Below are 24,936 nucleotides of genomic sequence, written 5' to 3'. Positions count from 1 at the left end.
GAATGGTGATGAAGATCGGAGAACGGAGACCGCAGACCGGAGACCGAAGGTTCTGAGACCCGGAGACCAGGTGCAGAGTCGCGAGCCTTGCAGTTACGAGGAGCTAGCCGCGGCAAGCGGAGCGCACAAATCCATCCGACTCCAGAAGCCAGCCCGTTTGTAAACGCCACCCAGCCACAAGAATATCGTAATCTTCGTAAGAAAGCCGACGAAGTAGTTGTGGGATCGGAACGGATCGGATCGGAGGCCAGAACCTAAACCAAAACCGAAGATAAGGAAGGCGTTACAATGCTGAACACCTTCAGTTCGGTGAGGCAGTACCTCAAGTTCGATCTCACGCGGGTGATCATCGACAATATAGTGTTCAAGCTGCACTATCGATGGACCTTCGTAATACTCCTGGTGGCCACGCTCCTGATCACGTCCCGCCAGTACATCGGGGAGCACATCCAGTGCCTGTCCGACGGCGTCGTGTCTCCGGTCATCAACACCTTCTGCTTCTTCACGCCCACCTTCACAGTGGTAAGTGTGCGGGGTCACCAGGGAAAACCCGGTGGAGGTCACCAGGCCATAATAATAGCTATGTTCGGGCAACTGTTATCAAGACTTCATTTGATTGTTGGTACCACTTAAGCAAAGGTAATCGATGTAGATTCGATGACAGTTGCCACATTTCCATTTGTGGCATGTAGTTGTTCATGAACAGATTTCTTTTAAGTACCTTGCTGGAAGATATTAGATAGCTCATTGACATACCTTGCACCCCACATAGGTGCGTGACCAGAACCAGACAGCCTACAAGCCGGGCAGTGAGCCACCGGGAATAGGGGCGTTTGATCCGGAAACGGACAAGATCAAGCGGCATGCATACTACCAGTGGGTGCCCTTCGTCCTGTTCTTCCAGGCGCTCTGCTTCTACATTCCCCACTTCCTGTGGAAGAGCTGGGAGGGCGGCCGGATCAAGGCCCTGGTCTTTGGCCTTCGAATGGTGGGTCTGACCAGGTACCTGAAGAACGACAGTCTGCGCATCGGCAAGCTGAACATACCCTCGATGGCGGAGGCGGAGGAGCGCGTCAAGGACATACGTCGCACTATGATCGACAGGATGCGGCTGAACCAATCGTGGGGCGCGCACTTGGTCTTCGCGGAGGTGCTCAATCTGGTGAATCTTCTCGTGCAGATTACATGGACCAACCGCTTTTTGGGCGGCCAATTCCTTACACTGGGACCACATGCCCTGAAGAACCGGTGGTCCAATGAGATGAGCGTGCTGGACCTAGTCTTCCCGAAGGTCACCAAGTGCAAGTTCCACAAATTTGGTGACTCTGGCTCCATTCAGGTGCACGATGCCCTCTGTGTGATGGCGCTGAACATCATGAACGAGAAGATCTACACCATTTTGTGGTTCTGGTACGCCTTCCTCCTGGTCGTCACAGTTCTGGGACTGCTGTGGCGAGTCTTCACCCTGTGCTTCTACAGAAAGTAAGTGGATATATATATGGGTGGAACCCGATTTAACCCTCTTTATCCAGTGTCACCTTTACCCGCTGGTCTCTCTATTGGGCAAAGCCCGGCCAACTGGACGAGAAGGAAATATCGGCGGTGATTGACAAGTGCAACTTCTCCAACTGGATGTTCCTGTTCTTCCTGCGCACCAACCTCTCGGAGTTCCTGTTCAAGAAGGTCATCTATCACCTGGCCAGCGAGTTCCCCAATCCCGATCACGATAACGATATCAACGCCTATCGCGAGGCACCGCCCACGCCGCCCAAGAACCGTTATCCGGACATCAGTAGCCTGGACACGGTGGACTCGCCCCTCTTGCACCTTCGACACAATGCCACGCCCTCTGCCGGCGGTACAGCGCCGCCCACTGGAGCGCAAGGGCCAACGACTTCGGATATGGCCAAGCTGCCTGTATAATTTATGCATTTCAATTAACGCTAGGCAATTAATTATTGGAGCTTTGTCTTGTTTACACCTGTTTTTTTTTTTGTTTATATATGATCATTTCATTTTAAATATATTTATTATTAAGAGACTCGGCTTTCGGCTCAAAGCAACAGGTTTTTTTCGGGGCACACATAAAGCAAAGCCGCTCAAAATGGCCGACAGCAAAACAGTTATTTTGTGTGTGGTATTTTGAAAAAAAAAAAAACTGGGTAAAAAGCAAAAAAAAAGCTTAAAAAAAACACAAACCCGACCAGACACCTTTTGTGGGGCGCGGGCGTGGGCGTGGCCGACAGTTTGTGCCGAGTGGCGACTGCGGTTGGGTGACCCAGTTCGAGTGATCCGTTGTGGTTTCGAAAGTGTTTGTTTCTGAGCTGCCACGCCGAACCCAGTACATCCATCTGGCTGCCACCGTTCTGGATGGGTCACAGTTGGTGCCCTCTGACTGGGAAGTTTCTATAGATGTGCATGATCCCGAGTGCCGAATGCCGAACTCCATAAGGTGAGTGATAGCTACTTAAAGTTTACTATATTTACTATGTGGTTTTGGGAAGTTTCCCTAATCTTCAGTTGAAGATCCTGAGATAGAAGCAACATAACTTCTGATGACAGAGCTCACAGAGTTACAGAAGTTACAGAGGACATTTACACATGCCGCTCTGTCATAACCAAGTCCATATTTGGGCCCATTTTCGATTTTCCATTTGACAGATTCGCCATTTGACGGCTGCGACTGTCTTTAGCAATCAATTAGTACGAGAAGTTTTTGCACCTATTTTTGGCAAGCGTTGCCAAATCGGAGCCGCAATCTTGCGCCACTTCGCGGCGAGGTGTAATGGCAAGCTAGTTATGACACCTGTGTGCCACCAAAAGCGGTAGCCGCCATTCGAATGGGGGGAATCCAAAACCAAATCCGACTCCGTGTCCGAATCCGAATCCAAATCAGAATCCCCATTGATTAGCTGACAAGATTTCGCTTTGATAGTTTGCGGTCAATGCCAACCGGCTTGGATCGATCGCACGAATAGCAAAAGCTGACAAAAGTTCAACTTTCGAAGCACTTCGGGTAGATATATGTATTTGCCGGCAGAAGAAGAATCAGGTTTTCTTTTTTTTGTATTCTAGTTTTTTGTGAGACAAACTCGATTTGGGATTGTTCTGTTTTATTATCTTTGGCTGTGTTCTTTTCGATTCGATCGCCGCCTGCATATCAAGTGATTTCTTTCGTTTGGCTGGCGTAAAAGCGTAAAAGCCCCAACAAAGCAGAAAAAGCCAACTCTCGAATATACCAAATAATAAATAATGTGCTAAACTCGCTCCGTCAATGCTCTACACTTTTAAAGTCGTTGGCTTGTCTGATACTGTTTGATATACACATATATTATATGTATCACATGAACTTTACGGGCAACAGTCGAGTATTTGGTTGCTATAGAAACGTTGGCATGTTTAAGCACCATTCTTACCCTCGAAATGAGTATACTCAACCATTCGACTTGATCAGCAAGACATATCTCCCCCATTTTGGGGCTTTGTTTTCATTTTCCAGTGATTGTTGCTGTTGCCATTGTTGTTTTGAACTCCCCGCCTTGGTGAATGACCGTTAACATTTATGAGATCGAAGTGGACTTTTGGTCATGCCTGTTTCTCGTTTGGTCTTGTCAAGTATTCGTATTCTTCGTTTTTCTTCTGACTTACTTGCCCTATTGAGTTGTCCATGCTCCAGAGATTCGGAGATCAGTTCCTTTGGATACAATGGAAAAGGTGTGTGAGATTTGGTATGGGGCGATAAATAATCTCCATTTCCATTCAGGTAACTCTCTAACCTATGGTAAACTAGATGGGATTTAGTAAGTGATATGGCAGTTACACACCAAATTCTACCCAGTTTGAATTGCAGTCTAGACTGCCTGGCGAATACCTTCAATTAGCCAAATTGATGCGACAATTAACACGTTTGAACTTTTGCAGCTGCCTTTGGATGCTTTGTGCTGCCCATTGGCTTGCCTGGAATTTGTTGCCAATAAATTATATGCAATTGGGACACTTGTTGCATGCATTTATTTGCCCATCTCTTGGCATGCAAATTTATTTCAATTGCATTTAATTTGTGTGGATTAGCAGACACCGCCGTAAGCTCTTAGCCGTACAGGAAGGGGGTCCCATTTTTGGGGAGATGCTGCATCCCACAATTATATCAGACAAGCCACAATTTATAGCGATTTATTGGCAATTTAGAGAAGTTAAGCCGTGCCTCATTAGCTATTCGAATTTCATAATACGCATTGAATTATACTATTTATCCCCATGGCATCTAAAACAAAAGTCAAACTCCTTTAAATAGCACGCAAAACCTCAAAACGATGTCCTGTTTGGCTAAAGGAATCCACCCCCGAAAATGAAGTTCACAAGTGAACGACCTTCGTCGTTGGAAAATTCGCTTTCCGCAAAAAGGAAAACTTCCGCCCTTTGTGTTCTTTGTGTCGTCATCTTGTGGAATCCTCTGGCTTCCGCGAATGACGCAAAAAACTTCAAACGTAGGTCAGTTCGAGTTGAGTTGCGATTTTGAGTGCGGAATCTGAGTCAAAGTTCCTTTGTTGGGAATCAGGAACAGGAACCAGGAAGCAGGAACAAAGGACCTCGCTCACTCAGACTCTCTCCTTACACTGCACTCTCTCGCTCGGCTCTCTCTCTCATTATCTCTCTCTCTCTGGGTGGGAGAGATCCACCCCCAAAGGATAATGACGCAGCAGCCTGGCAAGAGCGGATTTCCCAGGAAGCAGTTTAAAATTTCAGGGTTGACCAGATTGTTTTTGTTTCGGGGGTTGTTCCACATTATCCACATTATTCTCTCATTCTTCGTCCCTTCTTTTCTGTCTGTTCCTCTGTCATTCCTGCTTCCTCCTTCCCTTCCGCTTTTGGGTGCAGCATGTGGCACACGTTTCGAAATTGTTGGGAATTTGCGAGAATTTTCCAAGTGCGTCTGCCTCGTTCACCACTCATTTCGGATTTCGGTTTTCGGTCTTGCCAAATGACCTTGTACATCTAGAATGCAAAGCCATGTAAGATTTTAATCTATATAATTTCAATTCAAATCCCAAAAGAAATCCCATTAAATTGCTTTACAAATAGTTTACAGCAATTAAAATTTCGACCTCAGGGCTAAATAGAAATACGTTTCAATAAGAAATACACAAAACACATTTTACATTTTATATTGCGCAATCGTGATCGAAAGATAATAGTTTTTTTTAAGACTTACTTTCAAAGGAAGGAAAACATAAGGTCCAGGTTGATGACTTAAATCAGCCATCACTTTGAATACGCTTTTAATGTCACTCACGTTGCTCTATACCCTTTAACACCATAACACCTCTCAATCAACCTTCGTTCCTATCTATGTTAAAGAAAAAATAGAAAAAAATTACAATTTCTGTGTTCTTTTTTCAATCTTTAAATAAAGACGGCATCGACGTAATGAGAGGGGCAAACAAGTGATAGGGACAGGCCAAATGTGACAGTTGAAATGCTGATAAAGAATCGACACGATGCGATTAAGTGCTCTGGATTCAGGCACTAGACACTCTCTCTTTGTAAATTAGAAAATTATTTAAAGTAGAGAGTGCTGTGATCACTTCTTGCTTCTGATAATAATACGAGTAAAGTGACCGAGGGGATCTCACCTCACATATTATAACTATTTTCGGCCTCTTTTAAGGGCGTGGCTGTCACCGAGATCGTGGTGGCCAGCTTGAATTTGTGTCGCATGCCCAATGATAGCGCCTCAAGGCGCTTTCAATTTAAGCAATTACGCAACTGTCCGCCCGTCTGTCCGTTTGTCCGTTGAGCTGTCCGTCCGTCTTTTAGCGGGAGTAGTAGAGGTTGTTTCTGCCTCAGGTTGCGCTCTCTTTGAGCTTAATCAATCAGCCGCAAATTGAGCTGGCTTAAATGATCTCGTTCAATTGCCAAATGGAGGAATGTCAAATCCAATTCCGATTGATTGCGTTCGCCGTTCGATCGGAGGTCACCAGATCATCGTCGGCTTTCAAAAAGGCGATCTCCACATCGCCCTGGGAATTCTGCTTGAACCAAACTGTGTCACCGATCGGACTACTCAAGGTGTTCTTTGTGGGCCTGGTGGAAGAGCACAGGGGGCAGTACCATTTTAGGCGTGTGACCAATTAAAATTTTACGGAGATTCTTCGTTTATGGGGTTTAGTTTAGTGGCTTCCAAATACTTTGATGACGCTTTATTTTTTATAGCTATTTCCAGAAATTACAATCTAAAATATTATAAAATAAAGAGTCTTATCAATTGCCCTTAAAGTGTAACCTTTTTATTAAGTACTATTCAAATGGGATTAAATCAAGCTTTTTTGTAGGGTATGCATGGATTATTTCTATAAAATAAAAATCATTTGGGTTCACTCTCTCAAGTTGCGCAAGCGTGGCTCAAAGAGAGAAATCGAGAGAGCGAATTTCATCGGTATTCGATTTACCTGCTGTTCCACTGCCAACTGTTCCCCGCTCAGTTGCCGATCCGTATTCAGCAAATAGAAAAACAAAATATTGGTGATTTTCTCGGTTTTTGTTGATATATTTTTGGTTTTGGTTTTGTGTTTGTGTTTTTACCTATACTACAGTGTCTGTTTTGTGTGTCAGTTACTTTGTTACAACTTATAATTAACGACAAAAAAATATTAAAGTAGTGATGCAGCTCTCTCTATCCGCACGATGCCGATGCTGTCAGTGCTGTAAGAGCCAAGTGAGAGTGAGGAGTGCCGCTGCCACGCCCCATTCCAGTTCCAGCCGTCCAGCCGCATTGCAACCGTCCGTATCACAAGTGTAAATGCAGCTGCGATAGTCCATGCGATCGCCCTTGTTTCGCACGTAGTCACAATAGTTGCCCATGTCCTTCGAGCTGCAGAACCTCTTCGCCCCAATTCCACCCTCAAAGCGACCCACGTGCTTCACACAGAACTGGGCGCCATGGACACTGGAGCAATTTTGGGGCTGGATGTCTGGTATGTCGTACCGCTCGAACCACTCTCCGCACTGGAACGGATGCTCCGTATCGCTCGTGTCGCACACATAGCACTCGATCCCCGATACCGTTACCATTTGCAGGCTCATCAGGAGAACGACGAGAGCCAGGCTTAAAAGCCAGCCAAAGTGGGCGTGGATGGGTGGCCACATGATTACGTCACAGCAGTAAGTTTTGAGATTCTCTACTCTAGGTAAATCAAACAGTCAGCGTCGTCAGCAAATGCCAAGTTTATACTGGAACTGAAACGCCGCAGCGACTCCGTTCCCGTTCGTTTCGCTGGCCAACAAGAAAAAGAGCGAGGGAGAGCGAGAGAGGAGGCTTGAGCGGCGAAATATTTTCGGCTATTTTCAAGCCAAGTTTAGCTTCACCAAGATCTAGCCAGTTGCAGAGGTCAGCATAGGTCAGCCAATCAATTTTTGTTATTTTGGTTATTTTTAAACGTAGGGCTGACCCAAGCAATCAAGCTTAACTATGAAATACTATCAGTCTATCAAACATAAAATCATTAACACAAATTACAATTCAACTAGATTTCGGTATTTCTAGAGGTTAATATAGGTCACGCAAATTCAAATGCGGTGTGTTAGATGATCGTTAATTATTTGTAAGTTATTGTGAGACTATTTTTGTTAGGTCTTAATTTTCGAATTCCAAATATGTTAGGCTCTAAAATAATGTAAGGCTAGTAAATCCCAAAGGTCTGGACTCAACAGGTGGGCGCCAAGTAATGCTAAGTATATTATTGGGCTTTTCACAAAACAGCTGATAAAGAAAGAACCTATTCAGATATGAGCTAATATGATAAGCACATGGCTTACAGTTTTGTCTGCTTAAAACCTCATTAAAATACTTTTGCCATCACTGACGCTGACTCCGCTCTCTCACCTCGATTGTTTGTTGTTGGCGAAACCGGTTGCCAGGTAACAGGGCTAGAGCCTCTAGGGCTAGATATGTACGTATATATGTATCATATATCCTTTTCTGGCGCCCTGGCAATCGCTAATCGGCAATCGCTATCGCCGGGCCCATCGGTTATCGGCATTGACCCCACCTGAAACTTGTTGTGCAGCGAGCAACAGGTAAAAGGCACGTAGTACGTGACGCGCAGAGCATAAAAAACAAACAAACGGGCTCACACAGAGCCGCAGTGCTCAGATACAGATACAAAGATACTTTGCCTTTGTTCCTCTGCTCTGTCTCCCAAGTTGATGGCTTGTGTTGGCATTTTTGGTATGCTTTCTTAGGTGGTTTTACCATACCCTCACCCAAACGGATACTGCGTATTTTGTATTGAGCTCGCAGTATATATTATTTACTTATAATTACTGAACCATTAGTTTGACTGATTTAAAGTGAACCCTGGGGATTGTACCACTAAAAATGTGTTTGCTGAAACCAAATTTTTTTTTTATCAAATCCCCTAGGGTGTTGTAAGCTTCGAGTTCCCCAAGTTCCTCTGCATACTTGTTTCTCTTTCGTGGAGTGGGCAACTCCAAACTAAAACGAGGGCATTCAACTTCTTTCTGCGTTTCTTCCCCTGGTTCTTTGGCTCGAGAATCTTCGGGAAGAAAGAGAGTGCGGGGAGCACTGTCAACCGATCAAGTATACCAGTACCGCCAACCAATTGGCCAGCACAAAAAGCCCAAGACTTGGTAATTGAAAGCCAAGCGGGTTTTCTCGTTTTGGACTGATATATTGCTACACCCGTAACTTCATCGAAGAAGCCAAGATTGGAATGTTGCCAGAAGGGAGGCTATTTCACAATATGACCGACCATTCGACATTGAGTCATTCCGATCCGCACTTGTACCCATGTTTCCACCTCATTATAAGTACTCCCTAGTCGAGACTCCGAACATGATCTTCATTGGGCATTAACCACCAGAAAAGTACTCGTTCTTACAAATATTTTTACAGAGACACGGAGGTGGGGGAAAAGTCAAGTGCTAGATGAATATTCTGAAAGATCGCTTAAACACTTGAATGTTTCCCTAGATCGTTTTTTGGTCGTTACAATAGCTTTATCTTCAGTTTTTTGTTTAGAATGCGATGAAAGGTCACTTGAAAATAAGTCAATGCTCTTTTTATGTTCGTCAAATTGATCATTTAATGATCATTTTGAATGCAATATAAGGAATACAAAAGTGAAGTGGTCGAAAGAAGTATAAAGTATGTATAATGTATTCGCTGATTGTGAAATAACTAAAAACGGGATATTAAGTTAATTACACAATCTTCAAGTTATGTTCACAAAGCTTGGGTATAGTTCACTTCCCAGAATGGTGGTTTATGGCTGTCTTTGAAGGCCTTGTTCTCCGTGCTAATTTTCCACCGAAAGGAGCTCTATTTTTAGCAACTCTATATGATTGTTCTCCAGTCTGCCTGATGGATTCCAGTACCACAGTACCACGGACATTGACGATCTTCGCTTACTTGAAAACATATGCGCGGTCTCACTCTATATATAGAACCCTTGGGATGTTCCACGGACTCTGGTATTTTCCATACGATTCCTTTTGATCGTCGAGCGTTCTGCAAATTGTTTTTTACTTGCTCGAAAATGCACACGAACATATTGCATAAACGACTGCAAAATAAGTATTCAATTTTAGTTATAGAACTGTTCTTATAAAAAAGTAACTATATTTATTGAAAAAGGCGAATATGTTGCTTAAGAACACATTTTTAATTTGGAGGAAGTCACAATTATATTACATTTTTACGACATGATCATATTTTTCACTGTGTAGTAAAAGCCAGACATAAAAGGAAGCTGCAACCCCCCCGTGTCAACCCCCTCTTTCTCTCTTTTCTTTCTTTCTCTCTCACTCTTTGCCATCCCCTTTTAAGGAAGCAGACCAAAAAGGAAGTTGCAAAAACAGGAGCAGCTGCTGCAACAAATGAGATTTGCACATTTGAGTGAGCGAATTTCTCTGAGAGGAGCGCTTTTACCAAGAAGCACAAGAACACACTGAGATAAATATAAATACGATTCCATGTTCGTGCTCCTGCTCACGTACATGAGTCTCCCGATATCGATACCACCGATACCTGGTTCGAGTACTTTTGCGGCTTATGCGGCTGGGAGAGGGAGTGGCGGGGAGTGTGTGGTTAATGGACCGATTGCGACAGACGTGACACTTGGCCAAGTGAAAGGTACCACCAGTGATACCTTTGTCCGCATGTTTTCGGCATTTCGTGTGGGTACAGTATGTGTAAAGAGAATATATCTGTTTGCTGGCATTTGATTGCACATGTGCGAGTCGATTTTAACGTAAATATCAAATTGAAGTAATCGAGACATTTAAATAAATGGTTAAGTTATGTGACATCTCTCTTGAGCGGACAACGGGTTTTATCGAGTATTTATGTTGTTGGTTTACTGTTAGTCGTGTTACAAATATCGCCGGCTTTGGTCGACCCAAAACTTCAAACTTCAATTCGAGTTCAATTTACTCGCTTCTCATGTCCGTGGCAATGACAGCGCACTTAACATTTTTTCCTACCTCTACAGTTTTTGTTTCTTTTTTTGGGAAGGGGGTTTTAAGGTTTGATTTCGTTTTTGTATGCCCGAAAGTGCGCAGTTTATTGTGGCCCCATAAAAAGGCCATGTCAAGACGAGCGAGCCCGAAAAAAACCTTAATTTTAAATTAAAAGCAACACGAACTCGCCGCATGATACCATGGAGATGGGAATCGGGGGAGATGGGAACACGACCGATTTCTTTAGGGCCGGAACGTAAGACAAAACCATTAAAAGGGCGGGGGAATCCAGGCCGAAATGCGGTTGCAATGCCAAAAGCCCTCCCCACTCCCCACCACACAAGCACATACACATACACACCCACAGCTGCATATGTACATATATCGCATATAGACATAACTGTAACTTGAGATCGGGCCATATATCGAGGGGCACAATGGTAGGGGCAGGGTTTGGCCAATTGACTAACTGACTCAATGACTGACTGACAGACAGACAGACCGAAAGTGTGCGCACACGCCGAAAGATTTAGCAGACAATCGGATCCGATATCACTCGCTTTTCGACGCGAAACACGTTCTTATCGGGATCCATCCATCGGCGTCCCGAGAAACCCATGCTGAGACAGGGAAAATGCCAACTGTATCCTAGGATTATGTAAACAAAACAATTAAATGGGAGATCGGCGAATATGAATAAAATAGAGCACATGGCATGTTGAGGCAGTGACATGTTTCATGCAGTGCCCCTTACATTGTTGACAATAAAAAAAATGCAGGTTTATAAAGTGCTTTCGAAATCATTACCAAATGGATGTAATATTGTTTATGAATGCCTATCCATCAATCAGTTATAATTTTTTAATGATAACTCATCGGTTATAATCTCTGACGTTTTCGAACGTTTTTACACCCGTTGTTCACAAAGATTTCTCTTTGATTCTCAAATGCTTTGTTTATGCATACTTTGTATTCAAAATCAGGTAACCATAATTTGTATTCAAAATCAGGTTTATTGGGAATAGTGCATCTATAATTTTTGGGTGAGCTTATCTCTTTAAAACCAGAAATGCTCAATCATTTTCTGGCGCAGGCTAAAAGTTCTCGCAGTGCAGATATTAAGAATTTCAAGTTTTTCCATGCCTTTTCGTAAGCCAAAACAAAAGAAACCCGAAAATAAGTGAACAAAAACGAAATTGGAGTTAGCCAAGCAGGAAAAGAAGCCTAGCAATCAGATAAAAAAAGCTACGGGGGCTCAAAGACTTATCGAGGGGGGGGTGGGGTTGAAAAAAATATATATCTCCTGGACAATTGCTGCTCCAATTTTAGTTCATTGCAAGCGATCAGTTTAATTTAAGGCTTAATTCGTTTAAATAAACAAATGTGGAGAGCGGGAGAGCGCAAGAGAGAGTTGAACAAAGAGCGAATTAAAACCAGAAACTCTCTCGGCTCGGCTCTCTCCGTTCGCCAGCTGTTTCGCTGCGAGCGTAGCGAGAGAGAGAACGGCTTGGAAACGGAGAGCGGAATGGCGCGGAATGGGAAATGGAATGAGAATGGAATGGGTTTTGAGTTTTGCTGTGAAATTTGAAAACCAAGCGGCAGTCGACGGCGACGGCGACAGCGTGCTACAAAAGCCATTGCGAGCGTCTACGCGGCGCTCGAAAACACAGGAAAATTACAAGAAAAATTCGAAACACAGCGAAAATCGAGGAAATCCCTCTTTACACGACACACCAAATACGACCGGATTGTTAACAGAAACTAAAGAACACATATATATATAATTTTTTTTGGAAAATTTCCATTTGGCGTTCGTATTTTTTGCAGTGAGTGTGTGTGCGCGGTTTTTTTCTTTGGACAGTCATATTTCAAAAATATATTGTTTGAGGCACTGTTTGGCTGCATTCGAGAACCTGTTTCATGCAAATTCTACGGCCACCTGGCAGCTGATTCAAAATAAAAAGACACAAAAAAAAATTAACAGAAAAGGAAGCAGTGCCAAAACAAACACACACACGCGCCATGCTGTGACAAAAACTCGAAAATATAAAGAAGAGCAGCAAAACAAAAAGCCAGAAGAAGAGCCTGACAAGACAACGGAATTCTGCGTAAGTCTATCACACAAACGTAATCAAAAATATCCAAACAGAAATGTGGGGAAAAGAAATGAAATGCGGGGGAATGCATTCTTCATCTCGCCAACGAAAGCTGCCAGCCAAATCGAGAGAATAAGCTTTTGAGCCGAGCTTTCGAATAACACCGATGACTTCTGAAGAACGAGAAAGCCCACCTGGGCGACAGGGACAGAGATAGAGACGTTGGGATTAGTTGTATAACTATTTATAAGACGATCCCCCGAGATTAGACGAGATGAGATGTCAGCCGCGAGGCATCATTTTGATTAAAGCTTATTGGAGCCAATTGGAATTGATCGACAGTCGTCGACAGTTGTCGCGTGATATCAAGGACTTTTGGGGGCTCTACAGAGCACTTTCATTCAGGTTTCTCGATGATATTGTCAGTTCTACCAAAACCACAACTATAATATGTGGTTTTTCGTAATATTAGCAGGCATATAAAGTATATTATCAGCATTGTTTATGATAGCCTTACTTAAAGCTGAAACTACTCTTCACGAGAAGATAGATGGGCAAACAATCGTGGGCATTGTTTTGGGAAACTATGTATGTACGTCAGTAATAGTTAGCAATAATTCATCTTGCTATGATACAAAGTTTGTAATTTTGAAACTGGAAGTTCGCCAGAGTTTGTTGTGATATTTCAAATATGAGTTTCTATTGTCATGATTTACGATTGCGCTTACAATGTTTTATCACTTCAACAATGGTCTTGACTCGAAGTTTTCCCTAAATCTCATGAATCTTTTCTTTTCCCCCATGCCTCTCATTTCCTCTTATGAGGTTTCTCCTATTAGCGTTCCCCTTTTCCACCTTCCCCTCACCTGTATCGCCAGACTTCTTTCCTTTTCTTAGTTTCCCATGAATCTTACCGACTTTAGAAGTCCACTTTAGAAGTTCGCCGTCTGACGGGTTCGGCGACATCTATGGCATCTCTGCCATCCAAAAGATGCTCCCTACCGACGTTGTCCCTCTCCCCCCTCCCCGCCAACAAATTCCTGCCCCCTCTGAACGGAAATGGTCAATTTAAGTGACGCAGAACAGTGGCGACTCATTGTTTCCCGGCATGTGTCTCCAATCAGGGAATCGAATAGGGGGAGGAGCACGTAGTGGGCACTTGTACACCGAAGCCACCTACCTTCGCTCTTTCCCATTCTTGGTATCCCTATTATGAGCACGCTACGTTGCGGTTTCTGCCTTCTAACGATCCGAAACCATACCATATCATACTATACTATACTATCCCATCCCATCCCATCCAAACTCATGCGATCCGATACGATCCTAACCGAGCTGCATGCAAGTTACTAGCCGCAGAAGTGGATGGCCGAAAAGGTTGGTTCTGGACCAGCTGCCGCGTAAATAGATCGCTAGCGATGGCAGCGTGAGCCGATAGCTATTTGTTAGATACATATTTCGAAAAACCATCCATCTATCATCAAATTCCATGTACGCAAGTGGAATAACTGGTTACCCTTAAATCCATATTAATTGCACAACAAATATAGAGTTTTGTGAAACAGGTTTTTTAGTGTTTGCCACTTTCTACAAAGTATTGAAATTTGTAATACTTTACTTATTTCAGCTATGTGGCTGCAGTTAGGCACCTAACTTTAGAAATATCATAAGGTTAAGCTACGAGTAGATATGTGCGTGAGTAGAGTATGTGTGTTTTGATGCCACCCCTAGTGTTTCTCACACACGCACACCCGAAGGGCAACTTCCGCTCTTTAGACCAGCTGCTAACCACGACCCAACAAAAACAACCGAAGCCAGTAAAACAGCAACCAAACCCTAATGAAAATGATTCAACTCCGCTCGACTCAAAACAAACCACTCGCTGTACAGTCGAATGCATTTGAGTTGACGTCACAACTTCAAGAGACAGACTCCCGCAAAAAACAAAAAAAAATACAAACACAACACAAAAAGCGCAGATTCCAAATGCAATTGCCATTGCAGTTCTCGTGTTTGTATTCATGTTAAGGTTAAGCATGTTAAAGCTTTCAAAAGACCCGACAACAAAGTGTGCGGACACTAGAAAAATTAACAATGACAATCGCTAAATAAATTTGCAAAGTGAAATAGTCACTAAAAATGTGAAAAGTGAAACAACGTATTACGAAAAGGCAAAGATCTGTAGGTACATGTTTTCCCTTTTTTAATTTTAATTCAAGGTGTTTATATATTAGAAGGTATATATATATATAGAAGGTATACATTCCCCTCTTTTTAATGGGTATTTTGGGGTATCTCAAAACAGATGATTGCCCAGCGACAGCACGTAAAAAACATTATTGCAGTTGCGACGACCTTTTCGCAAAACAATTGGAGGGGCTGACACCTGAAACTAGCGCCCAGTTTTCGTTATTTCCCCCCTTTTTAGAGACCGAAACAAATTGCAATTTGCACTGCGAAAATTCCACAATATCCGCGACTATCCGCGATTCTGGCTGGCAACACACTTGCAGTCCATGGGCCCCACGGCCTTGGCAATGAAAATGCCGCCTAGGAAAACCAAAGAAAATCAACAACAAGTGGCAGTTGCATGTGTGTGTGCGAATGGGGAAACGGGAGGTGGTGGGTGGTTGGTGGGAGGATGTTGGCCATTGTTTATGTGGCTGCAACTTTAAAAGCTAAATGGCAAAGTCAGCGAAGCGTGGCGGGCAAAGAGGGGCAAAAAGGGGGCGGGCTTTTGGGGCTGAAAGAAGGCAATTTATGTGGGAAATGGCTTAGCACATTTGGTTTTTTGGAAGCCTACACACCATGGAGTTCCTTTTGTGGTCACCATGTGGCGATAAAGTGATAAAGAACTAAGGATTTACCGAAATGCAGTCAAGGGAGCTGTACTAACAAGTAATACATACTACTTAAATAATGTAGAAATAGCAGAAAGCAAGTGCCGCACCGCATGACAAAGAAACCGAAACGATTTAACATAATTGAGACGGGGTCTTCCAGTGGCGCTTGGGTCAAATGCGTTGCGCAAAGATCGCGAGAGGAGCCACAGCCACTGGAGGTGCATTGCCCCCAGTGGGATGCCAGCCCGGGCGGAGAGACACCAAGAGTAGTCACCCAGAGTAACCAAGAGTAACCCAGAGTAACCAAGAGTAGCCAAGAGCAAGCAAAGCCGATCCGTCTCAGATGGCAGCGGATAGGCCACACAGGCAAGTGGAGCAAATGGCAATTGGTTACTTAAATGGCGCATCAATTTTCCCAGCTGACAAGGGATCTCTGGCTGCTCGCCGTTGTGGCTGCAAAATGTATCTTTAATTGAAATTGAAACCGTCTCAAGATTCTATTAGTTGATGTTGATTTATGCCAAAATACTCACGCTCTGCGCATTTATCAATCAGAAGCTCACAGTTCACCACGAAATTGTACACATTTCGGTGAACTTCAATTGCTTGGTGGAGAGCTTGTAGTCTTCCAATCAGCGATATGTACTTCACAGATAGCGAGATAGCAGCATACTATTTGCTAAGTACACCTACACAGAAATTAAATTAAGTCTAATGGCATCAATTTGGTTTCATTCAATGTGATGAAGGTATAACCTATACTGCACACTTCTAGGCGCCTTTTCAAGACTTTTTCTTATAGATTTGTATGCATTATTTCCTTACAGTTGATATGCATCGCAAGCTGAAGGCCAAGAGAATTCGAAACAAGACAAGAACCGGCAAAAGAAAGTTAAAGTCGCGTCTAGCCTAACACCGTTTTCGTTCGGCAAGACCAGCCACACTGCCCGGAGAAGGAGAAGGAAAAGGAGAAGCCACCACCGAGAGAGATCCTGACTCACCCACTGAGACCGAAACTGTGCCAAGATGTACAAGTTGCTGGGTAGCCTGAAGAGCTACCTCAAGTGGCAGGACATCCAGACGGACAACGCCGTCTTCCGGCTGCACAACTCCTTCACCACGGTGCTCCTGCTCACCTGCAGCCTGATCATCACCGCCACCCAGTACGTGGGCCAGCCCATCAGCTGCATCGTCAATGGCGTTCCGCCGCACGTGGTCAACACGTTCTGCTGGATCCACAGCACCTTCACCATGCCGGACGCCTTTCGCAGACAGGTGAGTGCGGATGAGGGGATTTAAATGGGTCTCTTGCTATCTTAGCATACTTTTGGACAGCTCTTTTAGTGGCTGTTACCCACTGCATCCGTTCGTTCTGGAGCCTTAGTGCTCCATTTCCGCTTCATCCGAGATCCATGTGTTCCCATCTCCTGCAGATCGCTTTCAATGCCATTCGCTTGTCTCTCTTGGTTTTATTTTTCCTGTTTGCCCTCCTGTCAAGTTTTCAGTACGCCGGACACGTACGACCCTTTGGACTTCATCCAAGGTATTCATATATACATATGTGATATGTGTAGTACAACGCTCATAATTCATGCCCGGCCTATAAAGCAATTATAAACTGGGCGTTGTCCGCGCTGCCTCCTTTCTGCTGCGGGCATACGATATGTACAATCGCTGGTAGTCGAAAAAAAGAGCTAAATCAAGAAGACCAAAAAAAAAACCGAAATTGAATTCCCCACGATTGGAACTCCAATGTCCCCTAGCACTGGGAAAAATGGAATGCGTTAAAGATCAATTCAATTTATACTCTTGGTCTTGGTATAGATGCTAGTAATCTTGTAGTAATATCCCCAGAAAAGAAGGAATGAACAATAGAGAAATGAAATCCCGAAGTAATTCCAATAATTTTCTTGCTGTGCACAGCTTCCCTGGGGGATGGGCTCATATTTCATGCAAGGCCAGGCAGGAAGCAGTTTTATAACTCCCTAAGCCACGATTTCGTGGAAATATGTTTTGTTTTTGGCAGTTTAGCCGATCGAATTACCAGCCAAGTCGCACTAACTAGTTGAGCAGAGCATGCTTTGGAGTATGTGGGCGGATTAAGTCAGGGAAACCACGCGGAGAACTCAAGTGTCCGTTTTGTGTGTTTAATTGAGGCTCTGATCTGATGGAGGTGACAGATTGAGTGTAGATTACAAGCTTCACGTTGGTACCTTATATTCTCTTTTACCACTTATTTATAGAACATTTTTCGATCTTTTCCCCTTTCAGGTTGGTCGAGAGGTGGCGCATCCCGGTGTGGCCAATGATTTTGGCGATGAGGATGCCAAGAAGTACTACACCTACTACCAGTGGGTGTGCTTCGTGCTTTTCTTCCAGGTGAGTTTCCTATCCTAAGGTACTTCTACTTACGTCTACGATTCTGAATCATATACCAATTGCATATACAATTATCATATCTCCATGGTGTGAGTACTCACAAATTTGCACCTATCGTTTATCTTCCAAGATTAAGATCTCATGCTATGTCATAGGAAGATTCTAAGTAAGCAGCTGGTTTTTTTCTGTGCACTATTGTGTTCTCGTGGTCTCGATTCTTCGACGCAGAGGCAATCGCTCCAATTAAGTTCAATTGAGTGCGTGGCATGTGTGGATATATGTATATGGAGATATAGGGGAGTGCTATAAGCACTGATAGAAATGTTTGTAGCTGCTTGCAATGCAGGGGTTTTACTAAGGTTCGAAACACTTTCGATTGACGATTTGCATTGGCAGCCAACTAACTTCTATTGCACTTGTTCTGCTGTTAAAGAAACCTTTGGTGGATGCACATTTTTTTGCCGTGCACTTGGGATGGGGTTGGGTTTGGAATGGGCGGCTGTGGGTCAATGTATTGCTCAAGCGATATAAACAAATGAGGAAAGCGCAACAAATGTGCTCCGAACTTGTGAAATACCAAATATAATTAATGACTTGCTAAATAGTTTGGGAAACATGAACAGCAGCAACATCAGCTGGAACGTGTCAATTGCTTGCACAGAGTTCCATAAAAATGTTTGTCTTGAACAATATTGCTATATGATTTCCCAGTTAAACAAAAGGAAATATGTATGTAAATAAGGTTAAAAAAGTAAAACAGCAAACCATTAGTATAGGCAATTTTTCTAATACTATTTCCTTACGCATTTTAGGCCATGGCCTGCTATACGCCCAAATTCCTGTGGAATAAATTCGAGGGCGGCCTGATGCGCATGATTGTGATGGGTCTGAACATCACGATCTGCACTCGCGAGGAGAAGGAGGCCAAACGCGACGCCCTGCTGGACTATCTGATCAAGCACGTGAAGGTGGGTGATGACCAGAGCTAACACTTTCGATCCGCATACTGATCGTAGTTCTATGATCTATATTGTATATTAGCGCCACAAGCTGTACGCCATTCGGTATTGGGCCTGCGAAGTGCTCTGCTGCATCAACATTATCGTGCAGATGTATCTGATGAATCGCTTCTTCGACGGCGAGTTCCTCTCGTACGGCACCAACATCATGAGGCTGTCGGATGTGCCGCAGGAGCAGAGGGTGGATCCCATGGTCTATGTGTTCCCCCGGGTGACCAAGTGCACCTTCCACAAGTATGGTCCCTCTGGTTCGCTACAAAAGCACGACTCCCTCTGCATCCTGCCGCTGAACATTGTGAACGAGAAGACCTACGTGTTCATCTGGTTCTGGTTCTGGATTTTGCTCGTCCTGCTCATCGGACTGATAGTGTTCCGGTAAGTTTTCAAATATTTCCAAATTTCGTATACCTAATTTTAATGATTTTACATTGATTTCGTTGCAGTGGCTGCATTATCTTTATGCCGAAATTCCGGCCCCGCCTGCTGAACGCCCGCAATCGCATGATTCCGATGGAGATCTGTGGCAGGCTGTCCCGCAGACTGGACATTGGGGACTGGTGGCTCATCTATATGCTGGGTCGCAATCTCGATCCGGTCATCTACAAGGACGTGATGACCGAGTTTGCCAAGCAGGTGGAGCCCTCCAAGAACGATCGTGCCAAGTAGACCACATATATAGATCGTATATGAGATGATGCCCCGATATGCCGTTCGATATATCAATCACCCTGCCTATTAGTCCCCATCATTTTGTTCGAAACCCGAAATTCCGAATTCTGTTTTGGATTTTTACTTTTATTTTTATTTAGCACAAATCACTACAAATACTACTTAGTTGAAACTCAAGACCAGGACAGGGCCACGCCCCCAACGCCCAACGTTGGTAGTTCTGTGATTAAGCCCTGACCTTTGAACCCCTCCCCCAATGAACCCACTTCCCGTCCCCTGCCCCAAAAGCTATCATAAGCATGGATTAATCAATGATCACAACTCGAATCGCTTGGCAGAAAAGACAATTCTTTTATTTTAATTTTTCTTTAATTTTTTGATTTTCCATCAATTATAACAAGACAAACAAAAACAAAAAAAAAAAAACAAAAAATGATGAGATTTTCCTTGTTTTTTTCTGCAAACAAAATCTTTTTTTTTCCTAATTGTAAAATCTAATTTAATACTTAGTTCTTATCTATAAATAGGAGACATCGCTAAAAAAGAAAGCGAACCCCCTGAAAAAATATGAAGAGATACTATTTTTGCATGATATGGAGTAATGTTTAAACGATTCGGAACCAACCGAAAATATAATAACAAATAAATATTGCTTTGAGTCTTTCATAATATAATACTGCTTGCATTACACATTCAGTTTTTTTTGGGGATAAAACTGAGAATTAAATGCGCTATGTTAAGTTTATTGTGTAGTTTTAGGCGAGAATTGCTAAGGTTTTATATGAAACTAAAATATAATATGAAATAAAAAAACTTTTTACAACTGGCAAAAATTTGACATGTTTATGCTCGATTTTTCAATATGTTTTGTTTTGCGCATAAAAAGCTGACCCATGCATCTTAACTATCTAAGCAAAGAGTACGAAAATATTTTCAGTGTTTGAAATAGTTGTCTCCGCTAAATCTGTAGGCTTGTGGCAACACTAAGTATCTAGTAGAGTTCCAATCCATTTCGCTGTTGAAGTTGCGGCCTTTTTTAGGCACATTTTCTGTACTTTGGTATGCATCTGGTATATTTCTCAGGAGAGAAATAAATAAATAAAAACTTAATTGGCTAGTTAAAGTGTTTTGTTTGCCGCAAAACGCAAGCCCAACGAGGATAGCAGAACACAGTTACCGAAAAGAAAGAGTGTGGACTCTAAATTAGTCATCAGTGGAACCACCCACCTATTAATCAGCCGAAAAACCTTGAATTCCCTGGAGAAACGCCTGGCACAATGGGCAATAAACAGATAAAACAACATTTGGAGACGGCCCAGAAGACGGGAATCCTGAAGATATCCTTGCAGCGGTTGCAGGAGTTCCCACCGCAGCTCAAGGCCTACCCGAATGTCCTGAAAACGCTGGATCTCTCCGAGAATCGTTTCGAACGTGTGCCCGACGAACTGGGCAAGTTGACGCTACTCAAGCACCTAAATCTGAGCGGGAATCGACTGGTGGAACTGAACGAGGTGGTGGGCGAACTGGCCAAGCTGGAGGTGCTGCTGCTGATGGACAATATGCTGACAAGGCTGCCCAAGACCCTGGCCAACTGCACTCACCTGAAGACCGTGAACCTGAGCAACAACCAGCTGAAGGAGTTCCCCTCCATGCTGTGCGGCCTGAAGCAGCTGGATGTCCTGGATCTGTCCAGGAACAAGATCACCACTGTGCCCGCCGATGTGGGCGGACTGTATGTGACCGAACTGAACCTCAATCAGAACCAAATCTCCTCGCTGGCGGAGGACGTGGCCGATTGTCCCAAGCTGAAGACGCTGCGGCTCGAGGAGAACTGCCTACAGGCAGCGGCCTTCACACCCAAGATCCTCAAGGAGTCGAAGATCTGCAACTTGGCTGTCGACGGCAATCTGTTCAACTCGAAACAGTTCACCGATCTCGATGGCTACGACGTCTACATGGAGCGCTATACGGCGGTCAGGAAGAAGATGTTCTAGATTTGATTCCGATCGATTCCCCTTTTTTTGTGTGTATCCCAGCCTTTATTTATCAGCGTAAACTAATTTAATAGCTTAATTCAATATGCGTAAAGTGTAAAACGTTACGAATAAAACGATAAAAGACAACTTAAGCAAGAGCAAGCTAGTTAGTTTGAAAATGGTAAGTGGAAAACGATGCAACAATTTCGAAATCTTATATTTTTATTAAAAAAATGTTACGATAATGTAAGTGTCAGTGAATAACATCTAGGTAAATAGAAAACAAACTGCCAGCAATGAGATTCCAGCCCCCCATCACAGCTTTCCCCGCATCATGGGCAACAAGTGGTTGTGGAAGGACGAGTTGACGGGCTCCTGGTTGACCGGATTCCTGCGTGCCTCCTCCATTAGACGCTCGTACACCCGGCCATCGTGACAGCCCAGCGTGGAGCCCAAGACACGATCGTGGAAGTCGAACCCGTCCACCAGAGCCACCGCATTGGGTCGCAGCTTGGCCATTAGCTCCTCAAAGCGACGCTCCACGAAGCGCAGTTGGGTGCCAGTGATGCCGTTGTTCCACCGAAGCACATATCCCAACTGGCGCAGGAACGTATCGATGACGAATAGCTCCACCAGTTGGCCCAAGACGAGGGAAACATTCGGGCTAAGATCGCCCTTCTTTCGAAGTGCTTTCAGCTGCTCCAGCGCATTGCGTGTGAAGAATGCGTGAGCATGGGCTATGGCAGCCGAGGTGAGCTGCCTGCCAGCCAGATTGCTGGCCATCTGGGCACTCACCTTGCTGGATTGATGCGTCTTCTGGGTCTGCCATGCCTGACGCACCTGCTCCGAGGCGGAAATTTCCAGGGCTCGCGCACAATTCACAACCAGATTCTTGCCCCAAACCAGGCGGGCTGTATCCCTCAAGTAGGAGACACTGGAGGGCAGCACCTTCCGTTTCAGGCTATCCACATACTGGCCGACCAGGAAACGAGCTGTCTGCAGCAGGAGTACCGTGTACTCCCCCTCGTAGGTGTATGCGGCAGTGGCCAGACCATAGATGCTATCGAAATTCGCCGAGGAGAGGAACCCGTGGCCACCGCAACTCTTTCGCAGCAGATCAACGCCCCCGCTGGCCTCGTCGGTGGCCACCGCCTTGAGGCAGCAGCTCAGGGCGTGCAGCTCCGGCAGGGAGTTGCGTCCTGCCATGCTTTCATCCTCCAGTTGGCGGAGAACCTCCGCGTAGAAGCGCCACAGCCAATCGGCCACCAGACGATAGGACACACCTCGCGCAATTTGCGGCAGAATCTTTGCCTGCTGTGTGATGTGATCCAAAACGGAGACCTCCGGCTCGTCGTTGTTAATCCGGCTCTGGCGACGCACCACGGAATACCTGTGGGGATGATAAAGGTATGGATCATTATAGCACGCATATGTGTGTCAACGTAAAGATAATGATAAACCAATTGTTATCTAAAGAACCCTGGATGTACTGAATGTGTTTATGGGGTTAAAAACAGCTATGATTAGTCCCAAGAATCCATATAATCACCTGGTGGCAATGGAGGCAGCCTGGAGCAGTCCAAAGAGTACATCCTTCAGGCAAATGACCCGCACATAGACCATGGTGCCGTAGAGCAGCAGCGGCGGTCTGCCCTGGACGAAAGTGCCGTCGGCCAGGACTTGGGCGTTCTTCATCAGCATTTGATTGCGCGGTATCCGCACGTCGTGAAGTCCCAGGAAGCCGTTGTTAACGCCATTGCCCCCCAAACGAGGTCCTATGTCGCCCACGTCGACTCCAGTCAACGGTTCGTGTGTTCTCTCGTCCCTGATCCTCACCACAAATGATTGCAAGCCATAGTGCTTGCCCCTGACATATAGCTGGGCCAGCACAATGGCCATATTGGCGGTATTGCCGAGTCCGCCCGGCCACCACTTATATGAGCTTTGCGTGGGTGTGTTCAGGATGAATTCCTGCGTGAGGGCATCGTAGTCGGCTCGGGTTTCCAGGCCCCGGAGAAAGGTGCCGTGGCCCAGCTCCGTTTGGGCATAGGTGCCCAGGACGCCGTCCATGTGCCAGGCTCGATTGAGCCACTGGGCCTGCTGCTCCTCGGTGCCCTGGCTCAAGATGGTGGTCATGAACATGGTGAAGTGCACCCGAAGCGGGAAGCTCTGCTGGAAGAGGCCCGTGCCCAGGTTCCCGGAGAGTAGCAGCCGAAAGTCCCTCAGCATATTCACACTAAGCTGCAGTTGTGGCTGCTTCTCCCGCTGCCATTGGCGCAGTTTGGCCAGGAAACGGGTGCTTCGGGCCACGGTCTGCTCGTAGCGCTCCTTGTACGACAGACAGCTCGGATGCACTGCCTCCGCGAGGTCGGGATCCTCAAAGAAACGCCTCTCCAGCGAGCGACGCTCCTCCAACTGCCAAGCACCACCCGCCCACCAGCGGGCAAAGTCCTCGCTGTCCAAGGTGGCCACCGCCCGCTCCCTCTGCAGATCCGCATTCACAGACATGTTCGCTATATCTCTCGATCTCTATCGCTCTTCCCCAGAAAGAACTCGCAACTTCTCGGGTCGAGCGACTCGATTGCACTGCGCACTTGTGGTGGCTGCAAGAAACATTTCTGCAGCGCGAAACATGGCAGCCAGGTTACCAAAGGCGGGGATACGAGGGGCATGCCACTATCAGTAATCCGAAATGCCAGAGGAATGGCAAATTATAAAGTGATGCAGGATTCAGCAGATAAGCTAATTACTTATCAATTAGTATTGTGTACCTGGGGAGACGGGCATGTACATATGTATTCTTTGGCAGCTGGGGTTCCCCCTTTGGATGCTCCATCCTGTCTACGCCTTTGGAGTGATCCCCCCACCCCCATTGCCTCTCTTTCGCAATCTGCCCGACTGCTGTTTTTGCTGCTGCATTGGAGTCACTGAACTGACAACTGAGCCACTCTCAAAGTGTGTGCGTCTTAGGGTGAACCATATTCCGTTTGCAAAAGCAGTGCTGTGTTAAAAGTTGCTTAAACTGCTTACTTTCTACGAGTGGCACTAATTATATTTCGCTTGCGGATCTTAAGTTGTGTTCTTAGGCAGAATTTTTGGCATTAATATAAGCGTAAGTAGTTATCTGTGTTGGTCCACCCCAAGCCAAGATGGGACAAAGTGCGTACAGGTCTAATAAGAGGTACTAGTTTGTCAGATCAAGTTTTATTTTTAGCACTGATAAGCAAATTATAAATATTTCTTGTTTTTGCTTTCCAAAAACGGATTTCCTTTTATCAGCATAATGTTTCTCACTTGAATGACTGTCTGTCTATAAGATAACCCTATGGGCCATTGTCAAATTGTTTTAAAATAGAAACAAAAATCATCCCTGTTTGGAAATAGATTTTGCTAAATTAAAGGTATATACCTATTATATTTATATATTTAAATATATTATTATTATACATATGTATATAAACAGAGCTTATGAAAC

General features: G+C 44.7%; 5 protein-coding genes across 5 annotated transcripts; 3 read left to right on the top strand and 2 right to left on the bottom strand.

Annotated features, from left to right (window-relative positions):
• Nucleotides 1-2,041, top strand: LOC122623915 (innexin inx7). Its single transcript, XM_043803293.1, has 3 exons — nucleotides 1-522; nucleotides 773-1,482; nucleotides 1,533-2,041. Exons 1-3 carry the CDS (start codon nucleotides 289-291, stop codon nucleotides 1,921-1,923), a joined length of 1,335 nt encoding a protein of 444 aa, XP_043659228.1. The 5' UTR covers nucleotides 1-288; the 3' UTR covers nucleotides 1,924-2,041.
• Nucleotides 2,042-6,536: 4,495 nt separating this feature from the next.
• On the bottom strand, nucleotides 6,537-7,243 carry LOC122624552 (U-scoloptoxin(05)-Er1a). Its single transcript, XM_043804188.1, has one exon. It carries the CDS (start codon nucleotides 7,144-7,146, stop codon nucleotides 6,697-6,699), a length of 450 nt encoding a protein of 149 aa, XP_043660123.1. The 5' UTR covers nucleotides 7,147-7,243; the 3' UTR covers nucleotides 6,537-6,696.
• A 4,820-nt stretch (nucleotides 7,244-12,063) lies between these two features.
• LOC122623159 (innexin inx1) lies at nucleotides 12,064-20,159 on the top strand. The gene is made up of 6 exons (XM_043802137.1): nucleotides 12,064-12,587; nucleotides 16,246-16,693; nucleotides 17,690-17,797; nucleotides 18,610-18,765; nucleotides 18,839-19,191; nucleotides 19,260-20,159. The coding sequence occupies exons 2-6, from the start codon at nucleotides 16,445-16,447 to the stop codon at nucleotides 19,480-19,482; spliced, it is 1,089 nt and encodes a 362-aa protein (XP_043658072.1). The 5' UTR covers nucleotides 12,064-12,587; nucleotides 16,246-16,444; the 3' UTR covers nucleotides 19,483-20,159.
• Nucleotides 20,160-20,542: 383 nt separating this feature from the next.
• On the top strand, nucleotides 20,543-21,613 carry LOC122623697 (leucine-rich repeat-containing protein 57). The gene has a single exon (XM_043802989.1). The coding sequence runs from the start codon at nucleotides 20,763-20,765 to the stop codon at nucleotides 21,477-21,479; it is 717 nt and encodes a 238-aa protein (XP_043658924.1). The 5' UTR covers nucleotides 20,543-20,762; the 3' UTR covers nucleotides 21,480-21,613.
• A 52-nt stretch (nucleotides 21,614-21,665) lies between these two features.
• Nucleotides 21,666-24,259, bottom strand: LOC122623696 (probable peroxisomal acyl-coenzyme A oxidase 1). The gene is made up of 2 exons (XM_043802988.1): nucleotides 23,011-24,259; nucleotides 21,666-22,851 (listed from the first exon to the last, which is right to left on the bottom strand). The coding sequence occupies exons 1-2, from the start codon at nucleotides 23,967-23,969 to the stop codon at nucleotides 21,777-21,779; spliced, it is 2,034 nt and encodes a 677-aa protein (XP_043658923.1). The 5' UTR covers nucleotides 23,970-24,259; the 3' UTR covers nucleotides 21,666-21,776.
• Between the last annotated feature and the right edge of the window lie 677 nt (nucleotides 24,260-24,936).

This window comes from Drosophila teissieri, chromosome X, assembly GCF_016746235.2.
Source record: "Drosophila teissieri strain GT53w chromosome X, Prin_Dtei_1.1, whole genome shotgun sequence".
NCBI lineage: Eukaryota > Metazoa > Arthropoda > Insecta > Diptera > Drosophilidae > Drosophila > Drosophila teissieri.
The sequence above is the reverse complement of the archived record's forward strand: the minus strand, read 5'-3'. Positions and strand labels throughout refer to the sequence as shown.

Bases quoted from the DNA above. Each gene is read 5' to 3' on its own strand.
- LOC122623696 (XM_043802988.1), bottom strand. From the start codon at position 23,969: ATGTCTGTGAATGCGGATCTGCAGAGGGAGCGGGCGGTGGCCACCTTG. The intron at 22,852-23,010 runs GTGATTATATGG...TCATCCCCACAG, and splicing joins GCTGCCTCCATTGCCACCAG to GTATTCCGTGGTGCGTCGCC.
- LOC122623159 (XM_043802137.1), top strand. From the start codon at position 16,445: ATGTACAAGTTGCTGGGTAGCCTGAAGAGCTACCTCAAGTGGCAGGAC. The intron at 18,766-18,838 runs GTGGGTGATGAC...ATTGTATATTAG, and splicing joins ATCTGATCAAGCACGTGAAG to CGCCACAAGCTGTACGCCAT. The intron at 19,192-19,259 runs GTAAGTTTTCAA...ATTTCGTTGCAG, and splicing joins ATCGGACTGATAGTGTTCCG to TGGCTGCATTATCTTTATGC.
- LOC122623697 (XM_043802989.1), top strand. From the start codon at position 20,763: ATGGGCAATAAACAGATAAAACAACATTTGGAGACGGCCCAGAAGACG.
- LOC122623915 (XM_043803293.1), top strand. From the start codon at position 289: ATGCTGAACACCTTCAGTTCGGTGAGGCAGTACCTCAAGTTCGATCTC. The intron at 523-772 runs GTAAGTGTGCGG...CACCCCACATAG, and splicing joins TCACGCCCACCTTCACAGTG to GTGCGTGACCAGAACCAGAC. The intron at 1,483-1,532 runs GTAAGTGGATAT...CTCTTTATCCAG, and splicing joins ACCCTGTGCTTCTACAGAAA to TGTCACCTTTACCCGCTGGT.
- LOC122624552 (XM_043804188.1), bottom strand. From the start codon at position 7,146: ATGTGGCCACCCATCCACGCCCACTTTGGCTGGCTTTTAAGCCTGGCT.